This window comes from Diabrotica virgifera, chromosome 4 (genome assembly GCF_917563875.1).
Source record: "Diabrotica virgifera virgifera chromosome 4, PGI_DIABVI_V3a".
In the NCBI taxonomy this organism is placed as follows: Eukaryota; Metazoa; Arthropoda; class Insecta; order Coleoptera; family Chrysomelidae; genus Diabrotica; species Diabrotica virgifera.
This window is the reverse complement of record NC_065446.1, coordinates 252,176,562-252,200,568: the sequence shown is the minus strand read 5'-3', so window position 1 is coordinate 252,200,568 and position 24,007 is coordinate 252,176,562. Positions and strand designations below refer to the sequence as shown.

The 24,007-nt window shown below is 33.8% G+C and overlaps 1 protein-coding gene across 6 annotated transcripts in view; it reads right to left on the bottom strand.

The window, feature by feature from the left end:
- The window catches only part of LOC114326186 (mucin-17), a 296,076-nt gene that overhangs the window by 76,047 nt on the left and 196,022 nt on the right, over window positions 1-24,007 (bottom strand). For all 6 annotated transcript variants that reach the window (XM_050649964.1, XM_050649963.1, XM_050649962.1 and 3 more), the window contains exon 2: window positions 21,920-22,012. In XM_050649964.1, coding sequence (XP_050505921.1) covers window positions 21,920-22,004 — 85 coding nt within the window. In that variant the 5' untranslated portion in view covers window positions 22,005-22,012. The remainder of the gene's footprint in view (window positions 1-21,919; window positions 22,013-24,007) is intronic.

The window sequence follows — 24,007 nt, the reverse complement described above, 5'->3', positions numbered from 1 at the left end:
ACTTACAATCTTGAAAGTATAAAATTGAAAAATACTTAAATGAGTCTAGGTCAGAAGATTCTGAGAATATACTTGATTGGTGGAGAAGAAACGAGAAAAATTCTACCCTTCATTATTGAAAATGGCCAAGGATTTTCTTGGAACGCCAGCAACATCTGCAAATGCGGAAAAGCTATTTTCAAGAGCAACTTCAATAACAAAGCCAAGAATTCGACTAGGCGTTGACTCCATAAGATGTGTTATTTGCCTTATTTCATGGCTTTTCCCTTCAGATTTAAAAATCTGCTAAATTTGTTATTTAAAATAAAATCTATTTTCTTAGTAATAGTCAAGATATTTCAAGATTTCTTGTTTTCTTGACAAGGAATCTTGGCATTGACATAAAATTTCTTGTCTTGTCTTGAAATCTAAAATTACTTCTTGTCTTGATCTTGTCTTGAAATCAATCAAGAAAAGATCATGAAATTTTCAAGAAGTTGGGGACCCCTAAGAGGTAGTAATTTGGTTTCTCCAAGTTGAACCAAAAAATTTATTAAAAACAATTATTATTACAAGGTTAAAATACTTAAACGTGTTTTGGCCCAAAACGAGCCATCATCAGCAACTACAGGGACAACCAACCAACAGGAAGGAGAAAGATTCAGTTAGGCTCGATCAAGTTAAAATAAAACGTATACATTTAAAATTAATCAAAATGTACTGCTTCACATTTTTGTGATTCTGAAATTGTAATTGATAGAACTAACAATTGTTTGAGGAAGTGCACTTGTGGAGAATCCATCTTGTGAAATTAGCACATACGCTGTATCCTGCTAAGTTTATAAACATAATTAATTACATCCAGCTCTTTCTCCTCTCCACCACATCTTTCCATCACTTCCATCACTCCTAAATCCTCCTCCACGTCCTGTAGCTATCACTTCCCTGGTCCACGTCCGCCTAGTTGCCTCTTTTACTCTTTTATCTATGAGGTCTCTCCAGAGATATTCTTTTCACGTATACAAGTCATACCAAGGTTATTCTAATATGTAAACTCTCTCTCTCTCTCTCTCTCTCTCTCTCTCTCTCTCTCTCTCTCTCTCTCTCTCTCTCTCTCTCTCTCTCTCTCTCTCTCTCTCTCTCTCTCTCTCTCTCTCTCTCTCTCTCTCTCTCTCTCTCTCTGCAGGTTAATCATTCTCCCAGATAGCTATACAATCTTCCCAGAATTCATAGAATAATGTTTCTTGAGAACGATTTCTAGAGTGGAAATCGAAACGTCAAACATTAACTAATTGAAAATGTGATTTTCATTACTACAATTACTAATTAGACATGTCACAAGAAAACAGTAAATGTAAGACATTTACTGTATAGAAGAAACATACCAATCAATATTATACAAACCATTCATAACATCTATTTTCGTATCTATTTTCGTAATCGAATACTGGTAAAGATAAATGGAAAACTAACGCAGTTTATACCAGTACAAAGCGGAGTCAGACAAGGTGACTCATTAAGCCCACTGCTCTTTAATATAATAATGGACCAAACAATAGAAGCAGTACGTAAAGGTCATGGTTACAGAATGGGGAATAAAGAAATCCAAATATTATGTTATGCAGACGACGCACGCCGCAATAATCGCTGAGACAGAAGACGATCTCCAAAGATTAACACACATCTTCAATACAACAGCCAAGAAACACAATATGATAATATCAGCAGAAAAACCAAATGTATGATAACATCTAAATACCCACTACGATGTAAAATTGAAATTGATGGGAAAATAATAAAGCAGGAAGCAAGGTTTAGATATCTGGGAATATATATATATATATATAACCAGTTACGGAGATGTTAAAGAGGAAGTACGACAACAAAGCTTAAAAGCAAGTAAAGCGGCGAGATCTCTTAATGACACAATCTGGAAGAACAAACATCTAAGACAAGACACAAAAACAAGAATCTATAAAGCAGCAATTAGACCTATATTGACATACACAGCGTAGACAAGACCTGACACATCTAAAACGAGGCGACTACTAGAAACAACAGAGATGAAAATACTCCGACGAATATCAGGGAAAAGTCTGTTGGATAGGGAGAGAAGCGAAAACATAAGAAGATCATGCAATGTAGAAGACATAAATGGGTGGGTGACAAAACGGAAACAGAAGTGGAACGAACACATTAGTAGAATGGCAGAGGATATAATAATACGAATAGCACGAGATAAGTCACCAAATGGACGAAGAAGTATTGGCAAACCAAGAAAAAGATGGTGCGATAACTTAAACAATTTAGGAGGCTAATATTGAAGAAGAAACAGGCTTTAAAGCCTACATACAAGAAGTAAGAAGAAGAAGAAGACAAGAAAACAGTTTCAGAACCTTGAATAACCTTCTATACTGAATAATACCCATATATTGTACTAATGTTTGACAATATACGTAAACGGAAAACTCAAAAAATAGGTAGAGTTAGATAACGTACATTTAACATTTTGAACTTATGTGAAAAATAAACTATAACAATATTCCTTTTAAAATCGATCCACCCCGTATGATAGAATCGATCCCAGAAAGAGTTTCCCGCTTGACCTCCCAAGTAGTCTCCATTTCTGCGAGACCAGTACTACTCGTAGTACCAGCATAGAGTACCATTCCGTCTCTCCCACGCCACCTTTGACGCTTCTCATCTCAACTTAAGAAAAAATCCGAGTCGACTATTGAGCTAACCATAGTCGTGACTGGTGATACTTTTTCAGGAAATGAACGTATAATTTGATCATTGACGACCATATAAGTAGCCTACTGAGATTCTATTGATATTTATAAATGTTAGAGGAGAGAATAATGGGAAAAAATCGGTACCGATTGTACGTTAAAGTTGACGATTTAATGGCCAGAGAAAGCTGGTCCTGCTATTAAGAATCGTAACTGTAAGTTTTTGGTAATTAATCAAATTGTCAGATCCTATTAGATCTATTTTGAAAAAATTTTTGTATTTTGTCAAGTTTTCTACTCTATTGTCGATTAGTTTTATTATCTTCGAATACTTTTTTAGTAAAAAATTACTCTGTGACTTTGTTTAACATATTTTCGAGGGCTAAAACGGTTAATCAATCTTCCCTGGTTGGGATTTGTAGGAAGATTTTTCATTGACTTATTTCTTCACGGTTTTCCTTATAAAAGCTGACTTCACAGACTATTTTTTTAAATTTATTCCAGCATTTTGTACATAAAAGAAAGTTAGACGATTTCATTTTTCTTTTTATTATGTATGTGATCCTAATTTATCAATTCGTCAGGTTTTACTATGGAACGTTAAAGCAACATTCTTCTTCTTCTTCCTTCTTGTATGTAGGCTTTAGAGCCTGTTTCTTCTTTAATATTAGCCTCCTAAATTGTTTAAGTTATCGCACCATCTTTTTCTTGGTCTGCCAATACTTCTTCGTCCATTTGGTGACTTATCTCGTGCTATTCGTACTATCCTATCTTCTACCATTCTACTAATGTGTTCGTTCCACTCCTGTTTCCGTTTTGTCACCCATCCATTTATGTCTTCTATATTGCATAATCTTCTTATGTTTTCGCTTCTCTCCCTATCCAACAGACTTTTCCCTGATATTCGTCGGGGTATTTTCATCTCTGTTGTTTCTAGTAGTCGTCTCGTTTTAGATGTATCAGGTCTTGTCTCCGCCGTGTATGTCAATATAGGTCTAATTGCTGCTTTATAGATTCTTGCTTTTGTGTCTTGTCTTAGGTGTTTGTTCTTCCAGATTGTGTCATTAAGAGATCTCGCCGCTTTACTTGCTTTTAAACTTTGTTGTCGTACTTCCTCTTCAACATCTCCGTAACTGTTTATATCTATTCCCAGATATCTAAACCTTGCTTCCTGCTTTATTATTTTCCGATCAGTTTCGATTTTACATCGTAGTGGGTATTTAGATGTTGTCATACATTTGGTTTTTTCTGCTGATATTATCATATTGTATTTCTTGGCTGTTGTATTGAAGATGTGTGTTAATCTTTAGAGATCGTCTTCTGTCTCGGCGATTAATGCGGCGTCGTCTGCATAGCATAATATTTGGATTTCTTTGTTCCCCATTCTGTAACCATGACCTTTACGTACTGCTTGTATTATTTCGTCCATTATTATATTAAAGAGCAGTGGGCTTAATGAGTCACCTTGTCTGACTCCACTTTGTACTGGTATAAACTGTGTTAGACTTCAATTTATCTTTACCTGTATTCGATTACGAAAGTAGATGTTTTCGATGGTTTGTATAATATTGATTGGTATGTTTCTTATATACAGTAAATGTAAGACGTCTTCGACTTGGATGCGATCGAAAGCCTTTGTCAGGTCTATAAAACATAGATATGCTGTTCGCTGGAGACATTTCGTGGAAGCCCAATATTCTTTTTAGGAATCTCGGTACTATGTATATCTTCTATATGTATCTTGTATGTATCGTTATTCAGTATGTAATATGTTCGAAACGTTATTTTAAATCATGCGTTTATAACCTAGAAGTCAAGTTACTTTTGTCATGATCAATTTATGAGTCTGTGGTACCTTCGTGTCAAATATAATGGTCAGAGAAGATAGCCAAGTTCAGAGATCTTGAGATACAAATAAAAAGACAATGGAGAATAGAGATACCCAGACGATATGTTAAATGCAATTTTAAAATTGGTAGGGTCTTTTATGTTACTGCTCGATATCATCTCTTCTTCTATGGTTAATTAAAGTTAGTTTGAATGTCTTTACGCTTGACTATTTGACGCTCCCAACCTCTTTTTAAGAGATAATATTGACGATTAGACGAAACATGTGGTTTCAACATGATGGAACACCACTGCAACGTACAATAAATGTTAGGCGTCTGCTAAATAATAACTACAGCTTATTGACATAATAACAGCGACAGTTGTATCCGATAGATACATAGATACGGTGGTACTGTGAAATAGCCCCCAAGATCTCCAGAACTAACCCCATTCGCTATTTTTTTGTCAATAAAAATACGAGATAATAGATATAACAAAAAATCCTTTTTTATTTTTATTTTAGTCAAATTTCTTGTTTCTCACGCTTATTCTTTGGTTCCACGGGATACGTCCATGGTTCTGATCGCACCTTTGAAAAACAATCGACGAATCAAGTCCTGTCCCGTTCTCGTATATATCGCTTCGTGTCGTGTACCATTTTTTTCTTTGTCTTTTTCTGCGGGCATTCGAAAAATCGATAATATTGTCGAATCGTGATTATGTAACAGAATTTACTGTTACTCGGTATATAACAGGTGGACTCGCGGTGACGTGTGCTCCAGCAAAATCAGGACTGCATTAAGATAGAGAGAAAAAGTTGCAGAATGGTTTTTAAATAGCTCAATAATTATATAGCACGTAGTCTAATAAATTCTGGACCTAACTAGTAGAACAACATTTTTTTGCAAAAATTATTCTTTATTAATCAAAATAATCTCCTTTATTGGCGATACAATCATTCCAACGATTTTTTAATTTTTGAATGCCGCTTTTGCAAGACGATTTACCTTTGCCATTAAAATAAGCTTCAGTTTCGCCGATTACTACCTCATCAGAGCGATATCCCTTACTTTTTAGATCGAAGAAAGGTGATAATCGCTGGGGGCCAAATCTGGACTACCTGGTGGGCGTGGAAGCAATTCAAAGCCCTGTTCGTTCATTTTTGCCATCGTTTTCATTGACTAGTGAAACAACAATGTTGCTTGAACAAATGAGGTCTTTTCTTTGCGATTTCGATATTTAAACGCTCCAATAAACCAATTAAGTAGTATCTGTTATTTCTTTCTCCATGTTTCTAATAGTCAATGAAAAAAATTCCTTGCGGGAATTAAATGGGTCAAAAAATAAAGAGATTATATCCTTTCCGGCGGTTTGTTGCGTCTTTGGTAGCTTTGGACGGCTTTCTCCGGGTGCCGTCCACTCAAATGACTGCTGTTGAAATTAAAGGATAAAGATGGAAATATCATCTCCAACAAAGATGAATTACTAAGGATAGTAGAAGATTTCTATACAGAATTCCTATGCAGAAGTCAACAAAACCATGATGAGCACCTAACAGAAAAATTAGAAAATTCAAGAAAAATATTAGTCAACCATGGATTGGAATTGATGCTTAATATATCAATTGACCAAATAAGGAACGCACTAAAGAAAATGAAAAGAAATAAAGCTCCGAGAGAAGATAATATCGTTATAGAAGCCGCAATGATGGGAAGAGGCAGACTTTTAGTGAATATAAAGAAACTGTTCAATTTATGCCTCCACTAAATATTAAAAGCTGCTATAAAATCGACTTCTTCTTGTTGGATTATACGTAAAGATCCTTAAATCCATAAATTCAATATTTAAGAAGCGATCCGCCTTGTCCTAATCTACAGACGTAATCTTTTATGCTACTGTTAGGGTTTCTGTTGTGACTGAGCATTGAATTCTCCAATATAATTTTGAAATGTTTCTGTAGTTAAAAAAAGGTTGGAAACACATTCAAGAAATTGAAAATAAATCAAGAAATAAGTCCAATTACTTAACCATATTTATCTTCAGGATAAAAAAAAATTGATTGTGAAAATTTTTTTGATTGCTCAAAAATTAATTCGGCATATAATATTTTGTAAAATGTAATGTTCTCATCCCTTTTCCCTTATCTTTATTCGTAACGTGTTGCCAATTGTTGCACTTGCTCGTTTAATTGATATTACCATTACTATTCATCTACGCACTCATCTTTATAGGCAAATTAAAATTGCGATCGCAATCAAAAGTGAAAACCAACAAATCGTCGTTCAAGGCGACAATAAACAATTAAACGATGTTTTACAATATGTTGCACCTACTTTTAACACCTAGTTCGGATTTGCTCAGACGACAACTGAAGTGGCACGACGGTGCAATAATTTTTCGAGGTTACTTGGTATGTGTACCAGTAAAAAGAGTTGTAAGCATTTTATAGAACACATGTTAAGTCTCTACACACAATGCATAACCGATTACTAGTTATAACGACATGTCGTGAATAATTATAGTGGCACGGGAGTGAATAAGCAACCGTAACTACGGGCGTTAATATATTCACGTATAGGTACTAAACTCTACTAATGAGTTAATGAGTCTCCGAAAACACCTAAAATATTTTCAAAAATAAGTGGATGACACAGGAAATCCTAGAACTAAAGGAAGTTCGGTGGAAACATAAAAATAGAAATATTAACAAATACCGCGAAATCAACAAACTCACAAAAAGAAAAATTAGCAAGCCAAAGGATTTTGGCTCGAGAACCAGTGCCGGATTAACCATTAGGCAAAGTAGGCAGTTGCCTAGGGGCGTCGTAGGGCCCAAAACGTAAAAATAATATGTAATTAGAATTAAATAATCATTATAATAAAAAAATCTTTTTTTTTTTGATAAATTTGTGGCTTATTTCCCATTGAAAATAGTTGATTTAAAACTGCAGATTGAAGATGGAGATGGAGGGGTTAATCGAGGTGGTTTTGGAGAGAGAAGGCAAAGGCCTTAGGGGCCTCATAGCTTGGGTTGCCTAGTGGCCACAATATTCTTAATCCGGGACTGTCGAGAACTAATGTAAATAAGACCTGTAAAAAAACACGATAGTTACAACCTCCACAAGAAACTTAAATATACCTCCTGAATTAGAAAACTGTACTTAAAACCGCAGACGGAAAATTTGTTATCACGAACAACAATGGGGTGGATAGGAGAAATACATCAGTGACACGAGAAAATGAATGCTACACAGACACATACTACGTGTGACAACCAGTTAGAAGTCAGAAAAGCAATACCGTAAGACAGTGATTCTCAACCTGTGGAGCGCGCCCCCTAGGGGGGCGCGCTTTTAGCAATGGGGGGGCGTGAAAATATAAAAAAAAACACCTAAAACATTGACTAATTTACTAAAATCAAAGCAAAACAAAATTCTGACAAACAAAAAAATAAAATACCCATGAACAAGGAGCTATACATAGTTATGAGCACTGAATACTAAATCAACAACTTTAATGTAAATTAGTGACTTCCTTGGGCCTGTTTTGCAGAGCAAAGCTTATCGAAACAGGGTGTAATATCAGAAATAGACGCTCTCAGTTCTTTCTCTATATTTAGCTGCGATCTATATTTGGTCTTTAAAGCAGCCATCGCGGAAAATCCTGTTTCGCAAAGGTAGGATGGTGAAAACGGTAATAGTATACGGAACGCTCTGATTTTCAGTGCAGAAAACTCATCATTTACCCCTGCCCAAAATTCAAAGAGGGCTCTAATATTAAACTGTTTCTTGATTTGGGCATTTGCTGTGAAGTCTATGAAGGTTTCTTCTTCTGCAGTAGAGAGCTCTTCGGGTGTAATTTGAAACGGATTCCCGACCCACTCATAACTATTAGGTACGTATTAATTGGTCGTCGGCAAAAAAATATCTTTTAAAATTTTTGTCAGCATTGCTAAATGATTTTCAATGGTTACAAAAACAACTTTCACGTGTTGTTCTTCAGCCTGGTAAGTTTTAAAACATTCATCCACATTTTCAAATATTTCTAGGTTTTTTGCTTTAAATTTCTGCTCCACAATTTCAATTTTCTACAGAAAGCGGTAACTTTATCATTCGTATCAAATATATGTGTATTGGCCCCTTGAAGTTGTAAGTTCAAAATATTTAGTTTCTCGAATATATCAACCAAGTAACTCAATTTCATCAAAAATAAACCATCGTGAAATATCTAGGCTTGCGGCCTCTTTTATTCTTCTAGAAAAATGGCGATTTCATGTCTTAATTCAAAACACGTTGTAAAAATTTCCCACGTAATAACCAGCTTGCATCACAATAAAATAATAATGCTGAATGTACTGCATCCATGTCTTTGCAAAGTACAGAAAAGATTCTAGTTTTTAAAGGTCTCATTTTTATGTAGATAATTAACTATTGTTACAACCGTAGTTAGCACAATATTCAAGCCAGAGCTTCTCTGTTGATCATACAGTGTCTCTATTTTTGCTTCATTTATATAATCATTTAACATAGCAAATAATTCAAGCGACTTTGCTATCAATTCTATTGGTTTGCAGAAAAGTAGTTCTACTACTGATCTGCCATCACAAAATCGAATGTAGGCAATAAAATGAGCATATTTATTGCTACTGTTGCCTCATCAAGCTGAATCGAAAACAGCTTTTCACGCAACTTCCTGATTAGCTAGCTGATCCTGTACATATTCAGCTATATCACCAATTCGGCGGGCAACAGTATCATTTGATAGAGGTATACGGTATACACCCCAATTTTTTAGCAAAATTATCTCCAAACACAGTTTCTACAATTTTGATTGCAGTTGGTAATATAAGATCTTCACCAATAGTGTTAGACTTTTTAGATCTGGCTATTTAATTTCAGACTTTATAAGAGGCAAGTAAAGCTATTTCATTCACAGTCAAAGTTTTTATTAAAACTAATTTTTGCTTTTCGCGCCATTTTAATTTTAACTCGAAGAATTCTCGGGGTTTGTTAATGTACTCACTATGAAGCGTTTCCCAATGTCTTTTTAGTTTATTAGGTTTCATGCTGCTCAAGATGTATTATTATTGCATAGATATATTGTTATTGAACGAGGGGGGGGCGCGGTGAAAATAATTATGGAAAATTGGGGCGCAAATGGATCACCTGGACCAGATTAAATCTCTGCTGAGCTACTAAAACTGTTCGACGAGGAAAACATTACCTACTTTCTTTAACAAAATTTACAAGGAAATAAAAATGCAACATGATCTTAAAATTAACATTTCAAAGACAAAGTGAATGGCTGCTGAAAATATCAAAATCAAGGTATGCTTTTTCTTAATGGAGAAGATATACAGGGTCAGATACCATTATTCAGATTGACAGTCGTTTGCTCCTTATACAGGGTGTCCCGAAAAGATTGGTCATAAATTATACCACAGATTTTGGGGTCAAAAATAGGTTGATTGAACCTCACTTACCTATATACAATAGTGCACACAAAAAAAGTTACAGCCCTTGGAAGTTACAAAATGAAAATCAATTTTTTTTCATATATCGAAAACTCTTAGAGATTTTTCATTGAAAATGGACATGTGGCATTCTTATGACAGCAGAATCTTAAATAAAAATTAAAGTAAAATTTGTGTACCCCATAAAAATTTTATGGGGGTTTTGTTCCCTTAAGCCCCCCCCAAACTTTTGTGTACGTTCCAATTTAATTATTATTGTGACACCATTAGTTAAACACACTATTTTTAAAACATTTTTGCTTCTTAGGACTTTTTCGATAAGCCAGTGTTTATCGAGATATTTTGAATATTTATCGAATCCACCACATATTTGTATATGGTTAAGTACGATTATAGAGACCTGGTAATAATATGAAAATTTATTTATAATTCATATTTTTAGGTATATTTTGAAAAAGAAGCCACATCTCCATAAAAGGTGACTTATCAAAAAAAGACTAAGAGGCAAAACAGTTTTAAAAACACTGTGTTTAACTAATGGTACCACAATAATGAATTAATTGGAACGTACACAAAAGTTTGGGGGTGTTTAAGGGATCAAAACCCCCATAAAATTTTTATGGGGTGGACAAATCTCACTATAATTTTGTTTTAAGATGATCCTGCCATAAGAATGATACATCTACATTTTCAATAAAAAATCTTTAATAGTTTTCGATATATTGAAAAAAATCGATTTTCATTTTGTAACTTCAAAGGGCTATAACTTTTTTTATGAGCACATTTGTACAAAGGGAAGTTAGGTTCAATCAAACTATTTTTGACTCCAGAATGTGTGGTATAATTTATGACCAATCTTTTCGGGACACCTTGTAGAACGTGTAAACCCCTTTAAATACTTTGGCAGCTGGTTAAATGTAAATTGTGACTCTTATGAAGAGATAATAACCAGTATCAAGTAAGGCTTTTATGACCTGTGTTTATGTAACAGAAACCTGTGGATACATATTTGCAAGAATAGAGCAAGTTCTGAAATGGTATGTATGGTTTATCCTATTTGGTTGTGAAACATGAACATTAAAAAACACAGTGCTAAACAAATTGGAAGCATTCAAACTGTGATCGACGGACCCTAAAAATATCGTGGGTTTCCAATGGAGATGTTCTTAAAATGATGAATTCAGAACGTCTGCTCATCAACTTCAGAAAGAGAAGAAAAACGGAATACTTCGGCCATATAATCAGGTGATCTAAATACACTTCGCTTTATAACACAAGGAAAAGTGGAGGGAAAGAGATGGATTCATGGCTGCGTAATATTAGACAATGGTAAGGTTCCACAGTAGAACAATTATTTTGCGCAGCAGTCGATAAAGAAAGGTTTCAGGAAATTGTAAACATGATGACAGCCAACGTCTAAATATACAGTTTACCTAAAGAAGAAGATACTAAACTTTATAAGTAACTAAGAATCAATTTTAGTAGTCGGAGAAAAAGTAAACAGATCAGACATCAAGACAAATTATTCCGAGATATTACAGCAGCAAACTAAAGGATGCAGAAATAAAAGATGAAGGAAAGTTATGTGGAAGAGGTTATGTGGGGAGAATTAAGATTAGATACTATTTAAGTTAAAAGAAGGCTGAAACAGGAAGACCCACTATCGACAACTTTGTTTAATTTACTTCTAGCAAGGATAAGAATAAGCAACGATTTAGAAAGAAATGAGACAATTTTTCTTCAAGAAGCACCAATGCTTTTGTGAATGATTTAATGGTACTAGTTGAGATACAAATAAAATTAGTAAAGGTATTTGAAAAATTAGAAACAGGAACAAGCATTTATAGTAGGGGAGCAAAGTATGCTAAATGTGCAATCACTCGAGCGCTGTGGGAACCTATTGGGTTGTGATTATTAGGTCCTAAAACCAAAAAAAGGTAAGTAAAATTTTCCATTTTTGTGGGGACTTTCCATTTCTTAATTTAATTTTCCATTTCCAACAATTGTTTTGAAGTTATACTTCTTTAGGCGCGATTAAGAGTAAAATTTTTCATAAATCTGCGCGCATGCGCACACAGACAGTATGACGTTTAGTTGCTAATCTTTCAAATTATGTATCAGCGCAAATAAGCCATTAAAATAATATATTAGTGTTTTTTAGTAAATGTATTATTTATTCAGATGTATTATCGTAAATGTGTAAATGTATTATCGAGAAATCGCGAGATTGCGGGTTCAAATCCCGGACGATTCATACTTTTTTCTTTTTTTTTTTTTTAATATTTGGCATTGTTAAGATTTGGTTAATTTTTGGTAATTATTGTTAATTTTTTGTATTGTAACTGTTAAGTATATTTATTTCGTTGAAATTATATAATAGAAGTATAACTTCTTACGTGCGTACAAAGTACACACACATTCTTTTTTCTGATTATAGCGCCATCTATCCATAATTCGAAAAAATGTTTCTAATAAAAGTTGCTTATTTTTACGTAAAGAATCCAAATCTGCTCCTATTTAAGATTTTAAAGTAACCCCGCATCCCACCTCCTTGGGGGTTCGTGTTTGGTATCATTCGATAGATTCTTCAAAAATACTGAATAAGTGTATTTTGCAGTTATTCGATCTGATGTTTATTTTTCGAAATATCGCGGGATTTGTATTTAAAATTTTAAATTTACCCCCTACCCCTCTCCGTGGGGAGTCACGTTTGGTATCATTCGATAGATTTTTGAAAAATATTGAAAACGTAGTTTTTAGTTTTTCGATCTTTTTGAAATATACACTCTTTTGCATGTACTTAACTTACCTTATCTTAATCTGACAATTTCGAGTATTTTTAAGGATAGATTTTTTTTCCGGGCCCCTCTTAACGAACTCCCCTGTATTAAGAGCCAATATATGACAGAGGTACATCTGCAGGGTACCAAGTTTCTCCCCATATGATAATCTGACGCGCTCGAGTAACTGCAAAAATCCCCGCTTGGGCTCTCCTACCATTATACAAAAATAAGATAAGGTTCTGAAATTACTTTGTTGTGGCATGACTAAATTAAATATTATATTTACATGGCATTTACAAGCTATAGTTATTGATTGTAATGAAAATTATATTTTAACCAATTAACGTTTGACGTTTCGATTTCCATTCCGGAAATCGTTCTCAAAAAAGATTATTAAAAACAAGTTCTTCTAAAATATATGATCAAGTGGTTAATATGTATGTTATATCTTTTGAAAATTTGAGATACTTGGCCTCTATCTTGCAGGCAATCAGTGTTGCCAATCGCATTTCTCTAGATTATCCGATGATCGCTCGAAAAATATCCGATTTGTCACGAAAAGGTACGCTAAGTTAAAAATTTTTCTGTTATTAAAATCAATGTTGCCAACGTTATTCTTTTAGTCCCCTTAACAACCATCAAATAACAAAATCCGTTGTTCGTACGCCAATCAGTTGATTGTAATCAATTAATATTATGATAATTAACATAATTGATTGATTAATTATTAATTATCAATTAACGTAACAATTATTAACATAATTGATTAATTAATCAATTAATCTCATAATTGTAATCAATTATGTTTTCAGCAACCCTATCAAAGTTGACATTGACAGTAATTAAATATTTGATAATGATCAGTTGATTCCATTTCTGATTAGCGTTCGAACAACCGGCCCTTTAATCTACTGGATTCTTTATTTCACAGTTTAAAAATTTTCGTTTATAGATGAAAATCTCGTATCCTAGCTGATTATTACCTAATTCATGTATGTAAATACTATTTACTTACTATTATTATATTATTCGTATTCTGTATTATCGTAAGTGTTAAATTCAAATAAATAAATAAATTTAAATATTTCATTATTTGGATCATTATATTAATTTATTATAATTATTTAAGTAAAAAAAAAACACTTTTAAATATTATTTTATTAAAACGTAATAACTACCTAAAACTAGATACTGGAAAAATAAATAATAAATAAATCAATACAAAATGAACTACAGCTACATTAAGAGCATAGGCGCAAAATTTCTGGTCAATGCTTTTAAAATGCATTATTTTTTTCGAGTCCTGAGTAAGCTAATAAGTATTATTTAAATATTTAAACGCAGAATGAAAAATTACATTATTACCGAGGGCCGAAAGTCCCTGAAGACTTCTATAATTTTTATTCTAATATATTACAGGGGTAAAAGGAAAAGAGAATATTGAGTGTGATTTTTAATTTCAAATATCTCATTCAAAAGAAACATTTTGTTTATTCTAAGGGACTTTCAGCCCTCGGTAATAATGTAATCTTTCATTCAGCGTTCAAATTTTTAAAAAATATTTATTAGTTTTCTCAGGATTAGAAAAATATGAATACGTTTAAAGATTATTGGTCCGAAATTTTGCGCCTACGCTCTTTTAAGAACTAAAGATTTATTACAACTAAAACAATAGAAATGTATTTGACATTCTTGTAGTTATTAAGGTATCAAAGTTATTATCCATAATACCCGTGGTGCGTTCAACGTTAATGCCCGACTAAATAATTTTTATAGGCAAAAAATTTGAAGGATTTTTGAGTTCATTAGTAGATATCTAGATATTACTAGTTTCAAATAAGTAGATTTTTCTACAACCACTATTCCAAATGCATTTTTCTGCACAATTTTATGTTAACAAACTTAATATTTTCTCACAAAATAACTGACAGTAGTGTGCAGAAAAGTGACGTTTCTGTGCCGGAAAGTTCTTTTCTGCATAGTACCTTACCCACCTTCGTTTTTTATTAACCATTTATCCATTATAAAAAAGTATTTTCACAAACCAAAACTTATTTCGACAGACGAGAGGTTTACTTAAGCACTGCACTACATAAAATGAAAATAAAACAAAATCGTGCGTGAATTAGCTTTCATAAGTTTAAAGACTAAAAACTAAAAACTCATATAAATAACATCGGACGGCAGACGGTTTTTGAAATTTGAATTGGATTAGTATGCCTTAAGTGGATGCAATTGTGCATTTACATTCTAAACAAAAGAATCGGCACATGTCCATTTTGTCAAAAGATGGAAAGTATAGGATGCCACTAACATTTAACCAGTATAGGCTATTTATAAAAATTTGGATGGAACCAAACAAAATTAATGTGTTGTTGGTGTTGGGAATATATGGATGAGAAAGCTTTAGTCGATGGTAGATACACTGAAAAATATCCGCAAATATCCGATTTATTTAAAGATACGAAGAAGATACGACAACTCTCAAAAAGGTACGCAAATCGGATAATTATCCGCCGATTGGCAACACTGCAGGCAATAGACTTTGTATTGTTGAAAAAATTTTGAGGGTGTTGTTTTATCCTAGGAATATCAAATTCTGGTTTACCGTAGGAATATTAAGTTGTGAAACTAGATTTTTTAAGTAGTTTGTTTATTGTGCGTTGCATGTGTATTGTGTATGAGATTGTAGGTGATATGTTACTCCGTTATTGTCGGTATGTTCTTGTTGTTAACTTCTTTTTTTTAGGATTGGCAAACAAAGTTTGCTACATTCTGCTGATGTTTGTTACATTCTCTTGTTCATATCTGTTTATTTCATGATTATTGATGCACCTTTCCATTCTATTCTGTATTCGATGTCCTAGGTATGTTTAAATATCTGGAATTTCTCGAAGTCTCTGTTCCTAATGTATGTTTCTCTCTCGTTTTTCCTGACACTTCATAGTCTTGCGGTTCTCCCACGTAGAAGTTGTTGCATTAACAGGGCATATTATAGATGCAGTTTCTTTATCTATCTTGTTTTTTGTTGGGTTTGGTTTTGGACAGCATATAATATCTCAGTGTATTGGTTGTTTTGAATGTTGTTGTGATGTACTTGTTTCCTATCCTTTTCAATTTTTGAAGTTACACTTCTTTACGCGCGATAGGAGGGTGAATTTTAATAGGATTAAAACCTTTGATCCCGGCGCAGTCGCATTACAACTTTGTTCTGATTGGATGTTCAAATGACATGACAAAAATTATCCAATATGGCAGCTGTGGTACAGCTGTGGGACTGTGGTTTGGATATGTATGGTTGTTGCGTTTTAAAATGTGTAGGAAGAGAAACAACAAACAAAAAGTTAGTTAATGGTTATACTGCCTTTTTAAATAGTTTTCATATTATATTTTTGGACTTATTAACATAGAAGAGATGATTGTTGCATGCCAATGTGAAAGCCCATCAAACTGTGACTAGTATGAGTGCCGCAAAATTACTGATAAAAAACCTATTAGCTCGAAGGCGTAGAGAACTGTGGATAACAACAATCAACCGGGACGATCTACGATCTCGCTTATTCAAAGCTAAAGAATCTTACACTGTTAAGTGTTTTAAAAATAGTTGATCAAATTTTGTTATGATATTTGAACATAGCCACTTTGCACGATGCAAGTGATTGCGAAATTTATTAGTCGTTATACGGGCTCTGATTGGCTGTTGAAATGATCTGTCAATAATAAATAATTGTTCAATATGAAGGTAAACAAATGTATAATATATTAGTATTATTGTTGTGAGGACAGAAACAAAAAAGTTTATAATTGTAGTGATTTTTAAATAGTTTTTAAAGCAACAGGTACGTAATAATTGTAAATGTATCATAGGTACCTACCTATTTGAACCTACCAAAATACATAGTATGTAATACTTTTATTTACATAATTTGATTACCATCAAAATTTCTATCAATATTCACCTAATATATTGTTTTCTTACTCTATGTTTTGTTGTATTTTTTCAATTCTAAATCATTTCAATTCAAAATCAAAATAATTTAATTTACATAATTCAAAAATGTCAAAAGTTTAATCCGTTTAGTTAGTCGATCTTCGCACATAATGACACACTGTCTCCGTGGCGAAGCGTTTAATGCGAGTGAACCCCAATACAACGCCAATACCAGCCGCGCTGGTAAGTTGGTTCGGATCCCAATATAAACTTTTATTTTTTTATTTTTTTTTATACATTTTATGATTGTAAGTATATTTATTATATAATTTTATTTTCAGAAAATACGTATTTTGTTAAAAAAATTTCCGACAATTAATGTTCAGAAATCATTTGTGGCATTTTTAATGTGTTTGTGTGTGTTTTATTCTTTTATTATTTTAATTTTTGGCACTGTTTTAATAAAAATGTTTGAGAAGTAGTAAGTATAAATTAGTTTAATATTTAAATAAAATATAAATAAAAAGTATATTAATTTCGTTTATAATCATATAATCATATAATAGAAGTATAACTTCTTACGTGCGTACAAAGTACACACACATTCTTCTTTTTTATATCCTTTTATATTCTTTATATAATGGTATCGTTGTCCCCCTTGAGCCCTTTTTCGTGAGTGTTTCTGCATTGCTTGTGTTGTTTTGTTGTTTCCTTTCTTAAAAAATCGAAATCAAAACGTCATATATGAGTTGGTTAAAAATGTAATAATCAATAACTGTGGCTTAATCTCATGTAAACATAATATTTAAAAATAAAGTAATGAAATTCAGAACTATAATAATATATACATACGATGAAGGTTACTTTACTTAAATCCACGTCCACTGAGAGAAATAGCCACTCCCATAAAAATATTTAGATATTTACAGATCCATTCATAGTTTTCATTCATGAGCCGATTGCTTGTTCCTGTAGCAAGGTTCTATTTTTGTAAGATTTACTTGGAAGTTGCAATAAATATGCGGGAGAATCTTTTCTGCGTACTGCACAACCAAGCGGGAGCGTTTGAAAAGGAGCGCGAATTTTTTAGAATCCGCCAGCCGGTGGGAAAGCATTAAAATGAAGCATTCAATCAATATTTATAGGCTGTAAGTACATAGCGTCCGTGTATAATTTGCTGTTAAAATAAATTAAATAGTTGGTGGGAAGTAGCTAAGCTAGTTTTTGTTGTTCTACATAAATACTAGTGAGTACTTACTGTCACGTAACGTACCGCACACACTCTTTAATCTACATATTGTACCGACTTACTTTAATAGTTTGCATAAATACCTAGTTGTAGATATTGTAGACAGGTGTATTGGAAGTTCTCGATTAGGAAAAGCATTCTTCTTTTTCTTATTGTGGCGTCTGCTAACGAAGATTGGCGATCACTTCTTCAAACGCTTCCCTATCTTTTGCAACGTAAAATATATGTTTAACCCTGAGGTTAGTCGAATCTCTGATATTCCCCAGCCAAGATTTATTTTTTCCCAAGTCTTTTCCTCCCTTTACTCTTCCTTGCATGATGACGTCTAGCAGAGAGTATTTATGGTTTCTAAGTATGTGGCCCAGATACGATGTTTTTCGCGTTCATAAGCTTTTCAGGAGAGGTATTCGACAGGGAGATACTATGTCGCCTAAGTTGTTCATTACTGTACTTAAACATGCTTTGAAATCACTGGAATGGGAAAATAAAGGATTAAATATCGATTTATCGATGGTGAGATGGCTAGTCATCTACAATTCGCAGATGATATTGTTCTGATTTCAAATGACCTAAAAACTGCCAATGATATGTTGAATGAACTCCGCGATGCAGCGCGTAAAGTAGGTCTAAATATTAATTACCAAAAAACCAAAATGATGACGAATTTAGTTCCGAGCCATCCTTTAAAGGTAGAAGACGTCGAAATTGAAGTTGTTGACAGCTACATATACCTTGGACATACTGTAAAAATTAGCAGAGACAGTCAAACTGCTGAGCTGCTTAGAAGAATAAATCTGGGATGGGCAGCATATGGAAGACTACATGATATTTTTAAAGATGATATACCTATCAGCTTAAACAGAAGAGCCTTTAATCAATGTGTCCTGCCTGTTCTTACATATGGCGCAAAGACACTTACCCTAACAAGGACATCTGCACGAAACTACAAGTGACGCAACGTAGAATGGAAAGATCATTGTTGGGCATAACGTTAAGAGATAGGGTAAGAAACGAAGAAATTCGTAGAAGAAGTGGTGTAGAAGACATAATAAAACACATAGCCAAAATTAAATGGAAGTGGGCAGGAAACGTCGCTAGAATGAGAGATGATAGGTGGACCAAAAAAATCTTGGAGTGGAGACCGAGAGCGGATAGACGAATCCCGGGAAGACTACCCACAAGATGGACTGACGACATCAAGAGGATTTGTACAAACTGGATTGCAGCAGCGCACGATAGATCTGAATGGAAGTTTTTCGAGTAGGCCTATGTTCAGCAGTGGACGACTATGGGCTAATGATGATGATAAGCTTTTTGCCATATCCAATTCGTCTTAACACTTCTTCGTTTGAGACTTTTGCAGTCTAAGGAATCTTCAGAATACGCCTATATAACCACATTTCGAATGACTCCAATTTTTTTACGGATTGGGCTTTTAGAGTCCAAGCCTCTACCCACATAGTAGTTGCACCAAGCATAATATTAGACGAACCTCAATCTGATAGCCATACTCAATTTCTTATTTGTAAACATGCACTTGTATTTTATAAATTATTTTAGAGCTATTTCTATTCTGACCTTTATCTCTTCATCATGATCTAACTGTGAGTTTGTAACGTTACAAACGTCACATCTTTGATATTTTATTTTTAAATAATTATTTTATTCTATTTTCGTTAATATTTCATTAATAATTTTTTTCTATTTGATTTACCTGTTTTCTTCGTTAAAAACTCGTTGGCGTCCTCTTTTATTATCCTCTATTTACTATATCTCTTTACTTAAATCATCAACTAAACATACTGAACGTACCCCGTATATCCTTACTCTGTAGATATCTGTTTTTAATACGGAACACGCCTGCCACCTCCTACGTCCCACTGTCATGGCATGGCAGTGACACTTCGTCTCTCAATTTTCAGTATGGTGGTGGAAAATTAATTTCGGTCTAAAAGCCGAAGAAGCTTCAAAATTAAAACATTTTCCATCAACACTACATATTCTCTTGGGGTGAGTTTTTATTGTAAGCTTTTTATAGTCTAATTTTAAATTTTATAATCATTTTTTCTTATACCTACCCTCCAAATGTTCAACCATGTGTTTGGTTTCTATATTTCATTTCATCTATTGATATGCTTTTAGTAATCAAATAATTTAACTATTCCCTTCATCTTAATTCCATTTAATGTGCCCTTGCCATCTACTAGTTTTTGAATACTATTTGGCAAAGGTACAATTTGGTTTTTTAACTTCTTGATTGTCACTTATATTGTCACTTATACGCATTATTCTTCTAGTTTTTGGGAATAAAGCCACTTTCCTCCCTCCGGGAGCTTCAAGCACCCTCAAATCGCTGGCGATACAAGAACGAGGAACATGACATCTAGACTGCAACGATCACCACCTGTAGGCCTGGTGGCCCTGAACACCTGCAACACCAGAGCCAGTTGCAGAACCAACAGCAGTACCATTCGACATCAAGAAGTTACCAGCGAACCAGATACCAAAAGCCATAAGTATAATCCAGAGATTGTTAGTTTTTTGGCAAGAATTTGAATATATTTGTTAACGCATTTAATAGGTCATATTTTTGTTTCTAATGATTATATCTTTATTGAACAATAAACATGATTGGTTAAAAATACTGTTTTGTTTGCTTCCATTCTAAATTTTCAGAGTTCATATTCTAAGATTAGGACAAGACGAACACACACCCTGAGAGACTGAGCTAAGCTAGGGTGGACGATAACTACCTTAGTTGGTTGAAATATTATTTTCGAATGGTATTTCAATTAGCTGGGGTAGTCTAATTGTTAATTTTGTTACACTGGCGCCCAACGTGGGCGCTATTTATACTTGCCGACCCTCTCTAACAGTTTAGTGGTTTAACGCTTGTCCATATGAGGGCGGTTTGCCAGCGGTTGACACCGCGCTTAGCCGACGTTTGTATCGTACACATGAGAGCGGTTGACTGGCGGTCCTATTCCTCCCCTAGTAAACCTACAACCCCCGCGGTTTGACGACGGAGCGGTTGCATACATATGTACGATTCCATTTGTTCCTTGGCAACTTGAACCGCGGCGGTTTGGTTTTTCAGGTAAACCGCGACGTCGACGTTGGCAAACCGACCTCATGTGGACAGGCTGTTACGCTCCAACGTCAGATGTATGTTGTCAACGAGATCACTATGTATTTGGTTTTATCTTGTGTGGCAAAGCCAAATGGAATAAATTCAAAATCCACAGAAAAGAAAATGTTTTTCCTGTAGTTGGCTGTATACCATCAATCACAAAAATTTTCAGGGAAAAAAATCCTTTGTAAAAGGTATAAAATTTGCCAGTTGCCATTAAGTCATTGAAATATAAACAACTCAATTTGGATCCCACGTGTTGGGAAATTCAATACATTATAGGACATTATCCTAGTTGCCATGTAACCATCATAAGGCATTTTATTAAAGTATGCACTTTTAACGCATCTATGTTATATTTAAAGGGTTTTTACCCGAACATTTTTCTTTGGTGGCTCAGCTAGCATCCAGTTTATGTAACACTGATGTTGATTTTTTTATAAAATTGAAAACGTTTTGTTGTGATGTAGCCCTTTAAAGGGATTTTAATAAAATTTTATACCTTTTACAAAGAATTTTTTTCCAATTTTTAGAATAAATTCATTATTTCGTAAATGAGCGATTTAAAAAAAATTTCCCGAGACAGGTCGATTTTTATTTTTAAATTACGACTTTTTGCATATATATCATACTAGTGACGTCATCACTGTATAGGCGGTTGTCAATATTTAGAAGGACTTTTTTGATCTAATTCTTTTCGTGGGGTCTCACATTTTTATATTTTAAAAAAGTATATTAATTTTTAATAGTTAGATCAACAAATTTATCAGATACGATTTAGTTTTATTAATAAATTAATTCAATTAACTTACCTGAGGATGCGAATTGTGGAGCAAATACTAGGACAAAAAATAATAAGGCCGGTCCTGGCTCTGCCAATCGAGTCCACGCCAACATGGCGCTTCCTGTAAAAAACAAACAATATTAAGAATCAAGAAATATAAACTATTTTTTATTTTTGTATATTAGACAAAGCGAAAAGCTCTGTTTCGTTCGGAAAAATATTCCTATGAGATTTTTTTGCATAATCACTTATAATTTGAATGCACTTAGTATGAATGTAGAATCCATCTATCCTGGACGTCATATTTGTTAGTTTTAGAGTTACATCACTCGCGTATTTGTGTTATAAGTAAGAATTTCGACTCCATCTAGTGTAGACGCCGCTTTTATTTAGTTTAGAGTACCGTCTCTCGCTTATGACTGATCCCATGCTGGATTTCAACCTGAGATAAGATGCTAATATGTTACGTTTGACTTGTTTCTTTTATGGAATAGAAGATGGACGTTAAAGGACAGATCGATTAACAAACTTATGAAGTTTTTGAAATGTGGGACCTGTAACGAATGTTTAAAATATCGCGGAAGAAGAGAGTCAGAAATGAGACAACGTACCGTGGACGCCTACGCAGAAATACACGACACTTAAGAAGAGGAGCTCTTTTTTACTTTTATTTACAACTTTAAAAACCGGATGTAGAAAAGATAATTTATTATTTATGTTCAAAAATTATAACTTGGTTACAAGTATCGTATTCAACAGCATTTAATAACCATGTCCAATATTATGTACACATCTAAATTATAGTATAATCATGTAAAATATCGCAGAAGCTGAAAATTGCGGCACTGCATTATAGTAGGGGAGCCCAAGTGGGGATTTTTCGCGTTATTCGAGCGCGTCAGAAAATCACATGGGGTGACACCTTGATCCCTGTAATTTACCCCTACCATATATGAACCCTTGATATAGAGGCGTGCGTTGAGAGTAGACCGTCAGATTAGTAAAAAAATGCATCCTTAGAAAAGCTCAAGCGCGTCAGATTAAAATAAGGTAAGTTAAGTACATGGAGAACAGTTTTCAATGAACTGACAATTTGAGCGTGGCGTAAGGAAATGGAAAAGCTTTAAAACAAAACGTCATTTTGAAATATACATGGTGACCCCGAAAAGAGTGCATTCCTTTAAGGCATGTTTATAACAAAAAAGTCCTATAACATTTTTTTTCTAAAGTTAACCATTTCCAAGAAAAAAATTACATTGTTCTCCATATAAGTGAATTTTTATTTTCATAAATTTGAATGACATGGCAACGTAGCCTAGAAGAACTTGCTGTGACTGTGGAAATTTAACCTAATAACCCCTTCTTTATTTACTTTTAGTTGTGATTTTTGGGGTTTTTGACATCGTAGGTACCTACCTGCAAAATAATGGATATAGGTTTGGTTGATATTTACATTATTTTACCTACCAGATGCAACTGACCTACAATCCTACTTTTTTAATCTTTAGATTTTTGAGTTGCGCGTTGTTGCCAGACTTCAGTTTGCATATCAAAATGTATTTTCGTTTTTTGGTCAAACGGATCAATTTAGAAAAAAATATAAGACTTTTAGCTCTACATTGTGCCTTCTACCTATACCTTTAAGGAACGCACTATTTTCGGGGACACCCAGTATACTCGAGAGCGATCGATTTTTTAATTTTGAAAAACCATAAATAAAGTGTAGAGCATACAGCTGCTGAGAACTGTATTTTCCACTCAGCGTCTTTTTTTCCTCCTCACTCTTTCTCTACCTCTCACTCTCTAGCGTCAGCCCCACAGTATCGTCTACCACCATGATGCCATATTAGCTGTTCACAATAGTTTCCTTTTGGTCGCATCCTTATGACTTTTGATCGCGTCCAAATCGTCAGACATTTGCATAGGACAGTGTTTTGAGTTCACTTAACAGTCCCCCAAAATATCTAACACGCTCGAATAACTTTTTCTCTTTTTTTTCTACCTCTTATTACGACAACGTTTAGCTGACTTCTCATCAGCTTAATATCTCCCAGTTATCAGAAAGACATAGAGAGCGTATACACTGTGGCGACACGCTTCAATTACTATTTTTGCT